General features: G+C 31.0%; 1 protein-coding gene across 1 annotated transcript; it reads left to right on the top strand.

The window, feature by feature from the left end:
* The first annotated feature begins 3,037 nt into the window (after positions 1-3,037).
* LOC129980673 (uncharacterized) lies at positions 3,038-3,592 on the top strand. The gene has a single exon (XM_056091053.1). The coding sequence runs from the start codon at positions 3,038-3,040 to the stop codon at positions 3,590-3,592; it is 555 nt and encodes a 184-aa protein (XP_055947028.1).
* Positions 3,593-11,499: the final 7,907 nt, after the last annotated feature.

Genomic DNA, 11,499 nt, shown 5'->3' with positions numbered 1-11,499 from the left:
CTTCGGAATGTTGTACGAGCAAATCGAGAAATTATTTCTGTGGTAGTCCGCATCACATGCTTATTCATTATAAAAGAAATGATAATGAAGGTAAAGGAATGCAGCCTGATACTGCAACAAGTACGCAGTGCTATTCATCTGTAATTAGTACAGGTGTACCTACAGTTCTTTTGCTTACATGCAGTATTTATGCTAGTAATTCGGAATTAAATCTGTGTAAAATGATAAGAATGTTGTGTTATATTGGTAGCGAAAGGAAATGTTATACGAGATCATTGGCTAATTGATTAAAATTGAAATCGACTCGGAAAGAAAGGTTGTCTATTTTTTTCTTTGGTTCGGTCGAACCTGTGGAGAGAACATATGACGTCGGAGTAATAGCCCTCATCAGCCGATACGACCCTGATCCGCTAATTTCTGCGGAAGTACTAATAGCCGATACAATCACTACAGCTCCTATGGCTATTCCCAAAGCAGATGCCCGGATAAGTATGCAGTCGCGAGGTTAAAACCTTGCCGACACGTGTGAAATCGAGGCAAAAATTGATTGGAGGGGATGTCTTTTGGCGGATAATAGATGCATCTGAAGTTGAGAAATTAAAAAAAACACATTGACCTGTGTTCCTACTATTTTTAGGAACTCAAAGAACATTAGAGTACTCAAAGCGGAATTTGTGGTCTTTGTTCAGCAAATTTTTTAGTGTCTGAGTCAAATGTTCAGATACTATGGACCTTGGAAATGTTGGGCATAAGAGATGAGACTGAAATGAATATAACCGATAGGGAATTGTTAGACCAATTTAATAGGGACCTAAAATTTAAATATGGAAGATATGAGGCCAAGTTGTTGTGAAGGACTTATCCCAGAGAATTGGAGAACTTCTTTAGTCTGGCCAAGAGGCGATTCGACGAATTGAAAAGAAGTTCAATAAAAATGAATGGCTAGCTAATGCTTATCGCGAAAAAATTAGGGATCAGAAAACTAATTGAAGAATATGGTAGGGATAAGAATGAATATTTCATACCTCATAGAGTAGTGGTCAGATTGGATTAAGAAACAACTAAAGTACGCATGGTTTTTAATCGGGGCTCTAAATCTGGACAAAACTTGTTATTTAACGATTGTTTAGAGGCTGGTCCGAATTTGAATCCTAGCATTCTTGAAGTAATAATGAAGTTTAGGAGATTTCATGGGGACATATAAAAGACATTCTTAATTATTGGAAAAGCGCCTTGAAAATCATAAAATTTTGAAATTTCTTTGTAATGGAGGTAGTGATCATGAGGACTGTAGGATTTTGCAGATGACTAGATTACACTTCGTATGCAAAACTTCTCCGTTTATTTTGAGTGCTGTAATTAAATATCGCATTGCAAGATTCGAAGCCGAAAGACCTGATTCAGCTTCAATGCTAAATTCTGGTTTGTATGTAGATGATTTGTATTTTGGTGTAGGTAGTGTTATGGAAGCGTTTGGATCGGATCGTATGATGTTATAATTTTGAGAAGTGTTCGGTTTAAGTTGAGAAAATTAAAGTCCAACAACAGTGACTTGAAAGCTTTGTGGATCAAAACGGATTTTGTGAGAGTGAAGAAGGCATTGAGTTGAAAGTGCTGGGGCTAAATCGGAATCTCGAAAAAATGTTTTGTCATTGAGAGTGAAAGGGCTGGTGGATAGTTTGGGAGGATTGGTCAGTACCAAACGTTTTGTTGTACAGACTGCAGCCAGAAATTTCGATACTGTGGGATTGATTGTACCCTTAATAGTAAGAATTGTTTGTTACAAGAGATCTGGGAAAGAGCTATGGACTGGGATGATGATTTACAGAGAATTTACGACTTAAGTGGATTGCATCGTGTAACGAAATTAGGGCGTTTAAGAAAATAGTTATTCCTAGGAATTGTTTACAGGATTGTGGGAAAGGAATGGCAGAAATTCATATATTTTGTGATGCATCGCTCAGGATCTACGGGGCAATGTCCTATAAGGTATATCGATGAAACCGGAAAATGTTTGTGTCACTTTTGATGTCAAAAAGTTGAGTAGCTCCACTTAAAACCTTAACGTTACCTAGGTTGGAATTGATGGTTGTTGTGATGGGTGTTAGACTTGCGAAATTTCTAAAAGGTGTTTATTACAAAATTGTTGGGAAATTCATGTTTTGGACAAATTCTCAGATAGTGTTTTGTTGGATTAGAGGAAATGTAAAGAGGTGGAAGCAGTTTGTGGCTAATCCTGTTGCGGAGGTGCATTAAAACTCGAATCCGAATGATTGGTTTCATTGTCAATCGGCAAATAACCCAGAAGATTTGCTGACTAGAGGAGTTTCTGTTGAAAATTTGATATCCAGTCAAAAAAGGTGGTATGTACCCAACTGGTTGTTGCAGAATTGTAATTATTGGCCTGAAAAAAATTTTAAAGCAATCACAGGATGTGGGTAATTCGGAAATATTGCGGGAGAAAGACAAATTCAGTTATTTGTTTTGTAGTTAAGGTGGGAGTTATCAAGGAGCTTTAGAATAAAATTTCAGTTTGGAGCAGATTGCAAAGTGTGGTTGTTTGGTGTTTGAGATTCGTGGGAAATAGTGGAGGAAATAGCGTTTCGGTTCCATATTTGAAATTTTTGGAATTGAAATAATCGCATGATAGGATTATACATTTAATTCAGATTGTTGCATTTTCGGGCGAAATTTCCGTATTACAGAAAGGAGATGTGTTGAGGGCAGGTAAATTTATTCAGCTTAATCCATTTTTGGATATTAAAGGACTTCTCAGGGTTGGGGAAAGAATTGGAAACGCCAGTTCTCTAGTTTGCTCGCGAGTGTAAAGCATCCTTTGATATTGCCAAAAGAGCATCCAGTAACAACTAGGATTATAAGACTGTACCATTTAAACTATCCTTATGCGGGAGTCCAATCAGTTCATTCTGCAATTAAACAGACCTATTGGATTTTGGGAGTCAGACCCTCCATAAGAAAAATCGTAAGAAATTGTGTCATCTGTACGCGGTTTCGTGCAGAATTCTGAAGGCAAAAAATGGAAGATTTACTTTCGTCCCATGCCATACCAGGTAGAGCGTACCTGAGAGCCTGTACAGAGGTTTGTAGACCATTTCTGATCATTCCTCGTCATGGAAAATCTGTGAGACTCGTGAAGATGAACGTCTGCGTCTTTGTTTGTTTCATCACAAAGGCGTTTCACCTAGAGCTCGTCAGTGACCTGAGTATTGATGCGTTTCTTGCATCTTTCAAGCTTTTCATTGGACGCAAAGGGAACCCCGTCGAGATATTCAGCGATTGTGTGACCAATTTAGTCGGGACTAAACATGTGCTGAAACTATGGAGTTCGGAGGCGATTGGGTGGTATTTGGCCAACGAAAGTGTTGTCTGGAGAACAAATGTTCCATCGTCCCCACATTTCGGCGGACTCTGGGAGCCGTCTGTGAAATCGATGAAGTATCATTTGAAACGAGTAATAGGATGTCGAATCCTGACTTATGAAGAGTTTTCAACCTTTCTAGTGGTGACCGAGGCAGTACTAAACTCCAGACCATTGGTTGTTGCTTCGGAAGATCCCGAGGAATTTCACTGATTGCGCCTGGCCATTTCCTTATAAGGACAAAATTACAGAAAATCTCGGACCCTGATCAGATGGATCAAAAGATCTCCGTTCGCGATAGGTTGAAATTGATAAATCAGATTTCGCAGTCCTTTTGGAGATCCTAGTCAAAAGATTATTTAACCCAGCTGCAAGTGAGAAACAAGTGGAAATCTCCTTGTGCAAATTTAAAGGCCAACGATTTGGTGTTGATAAGAGACGACAATCTACCTCCAATAAAGTGGAAAATGGAAAGTCTTGGAGACCTTTGAGGGAACTGATAACTACGTTAGAGCAGTAAATCTAAAAACTGCAAAGGGAGAGTTAAAAAGACCCATCCATAAACTCGTCATATTTCCTATTGACATTACTTGATTCATTATTGTGTATTGTATATTAAATATTTTAATGCATGTTCAATTAACTTTGGTAATCCGTTTAATTATAAGTGTCCTGACCTTTTGATGACATTCTTCAGCGGGTGCCAGTGTTAAGAATTATTCTTTTTCTAAAAGAGGGCGCTGCGCCCATATAAGCGTTATTTTTAGGAATGTATCATTGAGTATGTGTGTGTCAGTGTAGAGATGACTCAAATAAAGGCGTTAGCGGAAATGCTGTTGCCTGTTCTTTCCTTGGTAGTTGGGGTGAGTTTTGATTTTGGTTTCGTATAACTTAATTGCAAATGCATTATGTCAACTTTTGAGCAATTTTACTTTTTAGAGTATAGCGTAAAACCTATAACTCTTCGCGGAATAAAAAAAAATTATATAGCATTGTATTTTTTGAATAATATTGATTTAATATGTTTGTAAATCATTTCGGGAAGTTAAGTCAAGAATGCCAAAGAAATTTAAAAAATATAGATAATTTTAAAATGTTCTCTCAATATTTCTAAGACTGTATTTTTAATAATATTACATTAATAATAAAGATTACTCCAGTTCTATTAATAATAAAGATGAATGTATGTACTTTTTTCTGCAGACAGTTTGACCTACAACTATCAAACTCGGGCCATATATAATGGGAAGTTATAAATGTGCACCTCGGAGTGATTTTTTAAAAATTTAATTAAAATTGAAGTTAAATTCTGGATTATCACCGAAATAATTTTTGAAGATTTATTGCAAATAAGTGAATTTTACACCTTTTTTCAAAATTAAAAGAATATTATCTTTTAAATTATTTTTTTGCAAATTTTACATAATTTTTAAAATATTTTTTTGCTTAATTTCCAACAACAGATTATATTATTACCTTGAGATTCTGCGCCAATTTTTCCCACTGCTCAAATGCTCAAAAAAATGTATTATTTTTAATATTTGTGTAGTTTATAAGATGAATAGTAAAACGAAGTTAGAATACCACGGAATTTAGAAGATCAATTAAATACACTTTTAATAGAGCTCTGATGTCATGAGACAAATATATATTAAATATCTCCACGTGTAAAAAAAAATTAGCAAGACAATTAAAATAATACTACTATAACCTCGGATAATTTTTACAATGAAGATTTATCTTTTTAAGTGTTATGGTATCATGGGGGCATAAGAAAGGTTCAAGTACATAAAAAAACAGAATTTATGTAAGGCAATTAAAATACAATTTCTTTAGGGCCAGACAATTTGTCAGAACCATGGACATGAAGATTATCTGAAATCAAATATAACCAATACCCAAGGGCAATTGGCCATTTCAGGCAGCTTGTCCCTTTTCTCTCAGCCGACTAATTTACAATGACAGCAGGGTTTTAATTAAAATGGATTTAAAAATTATATCGCTTCGTTTTATCCAATAAATAACTCTGACAAAATACCCGTTTACAATATTTTTGCAATCAAAATTATGAAAAGATATTTCTGAATTAAAAGCTATGTAAGCATAAAAGTGGTTGAACTTTCTATATAAACTAATTAATTATGTGTGATTATGCTCTCAAGTATTAATGTAAAATAAGGTTCGACAAATTAAATACTAACTTTTTTTAAAAAGTAAGAATGTTGTTTTAAAAGCCAACGCTTTCTGTTCCTGTTTCAGAATTAATGCATTTTTTTTTCTATATTCACTAATATTAAAAACACTCGTGAAGTAAAGTTGCATTATTGAAAATGCGTAACAAACATATTAATTCCCATCTCCATTAAAAATACAGGTAAATAATTGTATCTCTCTGCATGTGTTTCTGTATACACCAGGCCATATGATCAAGAACTATCGAAAAGGGCACATATATGCTTTGGTATGTAAGAATGTGCATCCCGGAGCGATTATTTTAAAAAAATATTGTTAATTAAAAATGTAGATTTTTATAGAATAACTGCCAAAAATATTACTGTATATAAATAACTTTTATAATTTTAAAAAGGATAAAATCAGTTTAATAATTCTACAAAGAGTTTTTGGTTTTTGGTGGTATTTTAGAAAAAAATAAATAAAAATACTAAAATTACAATTGAAGATAATATTGTTGGCCTAAAATAAAAACATCTTTTATTGTTTCCTCAAATATTTAGTAGCTGAATTTTCTTCCAATGTTTAAAGCTAAAGAGGAAGGATTCTGTTTTAATATTTTTGTAGTGTAGGAGAAATATAGAAAGTGATTTCGCAATACCGTGAAGCTTAGAAGAGAGATGGATCGGACAATTGTACTTTCAATAGCACATTCATACCAAGGGACTGAATGATACCTATTTGGAAGGATAATGTACAAAATAAATAGAAAAAATACAAGTCTATTAATACATCATGGTTTGAATGTTTAATGATTTGACGAAATCGTATATGAAATTGTGTCTAAGCTATTTAATTAAATGCCCTGCTATTTCGCTGGCGCAGTTGGTAAAATCGCCAAAAATGACGCAATCGACGCCAAACGGAATATAATCCAGTTGGTAACCTTTAACTAACATTTTTTTTTTTTAATGTGACTGTGTACTGTTGCCAATAATGTCTATTTGGAGAGATTTGCGCCAGCAAAATGAAAAGGTACCAACTAAAATATAATTTAGCCTATATTCCCGGCCATCCGTATGGTTGCCAGGTGTTGCTAATAATTAAATAACACTATATTTATTTGTTTTGCTAAATGAATTCAAATCGTTACTTTTATGCATCTCTCGCGATATCTTATTTGTTTGTAATGTTATATAGTGTCATTTGGTACGTTTTCCAGATAATAACAGGTAAATATTCTAAACAAAGAAAACTGAGGAGGTACATAGATGTAGAGTAAATGGATGCTCAAAAAACCATTTACCTAACACAATATGCAAATAAATTTAAACTAGCACTATTTTTCGAAATCATTATAAATGAAATTTTATTTATTTCCTACAAATATGTTATTTTCCATATATTGTATTTTTAACATATTAAATTAAGCAATATTTTGTTGCTATTTTAATTTCAGTTTTGCAATTTGACGAAAAGGAAAAAAACACCTGTGTTATCTAACAATGCGTAAAAGTTTCATGAAAGAAAAAAAAAATACAATGTTAAAAAAAATCCAGTGTAATTATGTTGAGTACTGCTAATCTTGACAATTTTTCTCAGTTTATTTAGCGTGTGTTAAGTTAGTATTAATGTAGCGTGAAGTGGAACTCCCTGCTGTAAGTAAGATAAGAAAATTCAAATTACTAAGTGGTTTCAAGCTGAAAAGTCAAGTATACTTGATGAAATTTAGGTAACTAACGTAGCAGAAAAAAATTATATTTGTTATTGTTTTTTCTGAGAGTTAATAGCGTTATACAGGAGAAATTTAATCAACAATTATTCAAAATATATGGTTGAAATACCACCATTAAAGAATTTATTTTTTATTTTATTCATGACTCTTTCTTTCAACTGTAAAGGAAAATGCCGTTATGATTTTCCCACCTGAAAATTTGCACAGTGTTACAAAAATTACATAATAAGAACAAAATCTTGAGGAGATTAATGCATTTAATAATAAATGTAATTGTAATAATAATTCTTTGCTGATGTTCTGTAGAGCAAATTTTTATATTAAAGCTACTAAATTTGGTTCATATATATTTTGAAAACTGATTTATTATCTACATATTCCGGGCAAGTTTGCTTATGATTCTTTTCAGTTTCGGTTTGCACGTTATTTTTATTGTCGTATTTTTACTAATATTTACTTTCTATTTATATATAAATTTGTATAAATATGTATATTATATTGCTCTGAGATTCTAACAATTTTCTTTGTTTCATCAATTATCAATTATATCAATTATATAATTATATATTAGTGTATAATTTGAAATACAACATTACCTACACATTTTAATGCTTCTACGGCCTCAGATAGTCCCTTTTACTGCGAAAATTCATATACACCATAAACTAAATAGATGTAACGTTGTATTTTTAATGGCCATAGTATTTCTATAGTTTTATGTTTACAAGTAATTTGTTGTGGGAAATGTGAACATCAATCATGTACTGAACGCAGAGAAATTGCAAACAAATCTATGTCATCAAAGACGGCTATCCAGAGAAAACTGCAAAAGAAATTCAATTTGAAATGTTCATGGAATGTACTAACACTCTACTATTCTTCCAAATGTGTGTAAAAACATACAAGAATCTACAAAAATAAAGAAAAGAATAAAAAGTATTGTTAAAATTCCATGACATCAATACAGCTTTACTTTATTCCTCACTAATCGGCAGGTGTCACGAATATATAAGTGAGAAGCTATCAAATATGTAAGTAGACTCTTGCTTTGGTGGGGATATCTCGTAAGGTAGGGGTTGAGATCGGAGACGGCCTTTAGGATATGAAACTCTATTTATGGCTTTCTACTGTCGTGACGGCGGCTGTTCATAAAATTTCGGATGCCAAGGCAAAACGGGAAGAATTCTTTCATGGTTGTTTAATCACATCGACGATGGATAGAAAGTATGAAAAAACACAAATTTTGAATATTCTATAGAGCTGAAAAATTCTTTAATCCTTTATTCGTTATCCTACACCCACTCTGGTATCGATATTTGGTTTAAAAAACACAAATTTCGATAAATTTTGTATCTGGCTGAAAATTCTTTATTCTTTGAAATTAGCTGAATCTAGTTAGCAATTCATTCTCGGGGATTATTAATTTCGAACATTTTTAATTAAATATATTTTGCAACTTAGTCAAGTTAGATTATTTAGCAAAGAATTTCTTAATGTCGTGATAAATTAAGCTCAAAGAAAGTTAGAGGCCTGAGACTGTTAATTTCTGCCTACCCTGATTTTTTTTTATATTCTATAAAATTTGAAAATATGAATAAACTTTAATTTATTGAATAACTTATTTGCTGATTCAAAATAAGTAAATAAAAATATAAGAACAATAAGTAGGACCATTGTATATATTATGAAGGTAATTATTGCCTTATATATTGCATAATTTAAATTATATTTCAAAGAGATTTTGTTTACCTATTCAATAATAGTTTCTTTATACTACGATGCGAAAGTAAAAATTCAAATATAAAAAATGGGAATATCTATTGGAAAAAATTTGCATATATATTTTGTTACTTATAAAATTATACATATATAAAATTGTACATACGACTAGCAGAAATAATTTTAAAAGTTCAAATATCTATTAATTTTATGTTGATTTGTTCTATGAATATATCAATAAGATATATTCAATATTGTTTTTGAAATGCTGCATTTAAAGGTAATGAAATTATCTGCAACATTTCAAACTTGTTTTTTGGTTAATTTCTAAATCGTGTCCGCACATGCATATACAGTTTAATTGATTTCCTATTGCCATGATGATTTGAAATCATACATCTCAATTTAAATAACGTTTTTTAAGAAAATAATAACAACGGCATTAAATGTAATAAAATAATTAATTAAAATTATTAATTTAAAGGATGCATTAAAGTTTTCCAAACTAACTTCAATTGGAAATTAGGAGACCTATTTGATTATTTGTTATATGCATTGTTGAATTTGTGATATGCTAAAACACTTGTAATTTCTTTTATCTTGGTATTAAAAAATAAGATTTGTTAAAAAAGAGTTTGATTACATATGTTATCTGTATTTCTTGAGTTATAAAACATTAAATAATGCTAATTTTTTATATAAAAATTTGATTTTCTTACAATAAACGAGTTGACAGTTCACTAAATCACTTCCAGCTGAAACAATGTTTTCTTTAATATTCTTTAGATAGTTTTAATTATCCCCTCTGTTACATCTCCATATTTTTTACGACTTTAATAATTTCTAATGAATGAAGAAGCAACAATGTAATCCCATTTACGGAACAAACTGACTATATATCTGATATCGCAAAGGCATACATGGGAATTTAAATTTTGTTGATGGAAAGGGATTTCAAATCTTTGGATTTTCTTAAAAAAGTTTTTTTCAGGATTAAAAAATTTTATTTTGTTACTTTTATTCATTTGAAATCGGCAAATTCAGTTTAGCTAGTTGAATTGCAGAAACATATTTCTATTTACACAATTGAACCCATGGTAAAATATAACTTTTATGGATTTGAAGATATATTTGAATGGATTCAATAAAAGTGCTTCCCTTAGTAATCGGAAGAAAAATAGTTGGATGCATCAGGATATGCAATTTACCTTTCGACCGATGTCACATTTCCCTTATGTTGAGTTTCACATTTACGTTCTGTTCTGATATACTAATTCAGATATGAATTAAATGACACGTTGATAGATAAATAATGTCTCTTAAAAGATCCAAGTCAATATTTTATGATTAACTACCTGTTTTATGACGAATAAATTTATTGTTGAATGACAGAATCGGGAATCAATGCGGTGATCAAATGATAAACGAGATAAAAATTGCAGCTTATGATCACTTTTTGTCTCTAATCAATAATAATATACACTACCACCAAAAATATTTTTTCCTGTTCCATCAAATGAACAAATGGGGGGATTATCATTTCATTAGTCAATAAAAATTTAATTATTTTTTTCCCTAAAATTCAATATTATAATAGATAATTCACTTTATATGGTTTATTAAATATTTAAAAACCCTTTTAATTAAATCGTAAAATTATCGTATAAATCGTAATTAAATCGTAAAAATTTTTAATCGTAAAATTATCTAACATTCTACATTTATCTTCCCGTAATTATGCCAAGAAAAAAAATATTGTAATTTTGAATCTGAAAGAAAAATCATTTTTGAAATTTTATTTATCTTTGATTAAACATGATAACTCCGAAATAATTTGAATTAGATCTATAAAATTTTATATATAGAATTGAAACAAAATTGTAGATTATTGTCAAACTTAGAATGAAATTCCTTCAGAGAAAATCTGTCTGTCCGCTATCTTAACACAAATGAATTCGATTAACTATAAAACATGGAGTTAGAAAAATAAAGTTTGATTCTAGAATTTTACATCTAAAATGTAGATTCTTTACATATTTTGAGACAAATTTAACGAATGATTGATTGTTTTTCTGTCGGCACTTTAGCATACACGATATTGTAATAATTCAAATATATGCATACTTAAATAATTTAAGTTCGGTATACTATACTATATAATTTGTAAAAGTATTTTTAAGCTCTTTTTTGTTTTTGTGTTTATTACAACAATGCACACCACTTAATATGATCATGGTTCATGTTTTCAGTCGCTTTTATATTATCAAAATACTGTGGTCTTGAATCAATGTATTCAAATTTGTGCAAAAATATTCGCTCAGTGTAATCACTATATCGCTTAACGTTATCAGTTTTGGAATAGATAATTAACCAAGCCTTCATTTTTAACCAACTTTAACAATTGATGTTCGTTGAATTTCTTGTTTCCCTTGTAAGAGACCATTTTGGAGTTATTCTTCGTATGTGATGGGGTTCTCGCTTTGTCTGTATTAGA

The sequence above is a fragment of the Argiope bruennichi genome, chromosome 8, assembly GCF_947563725.1.
Source record: "Argiope bruennichi chromosome 8, qqArgBrue1.1, whole genome shotgun sequence".
NCBI classification, from domain to species: Eukaryota; Metazoa; Arthropoda; class Arachnida; order Araneae; family Araneidae; genus Argiope; species Argiope bruennichi.
Note: the sequence above shows the minus strand (reverse complement) of the source record. Positions and strands in the feature narration are given on the sequence as shown.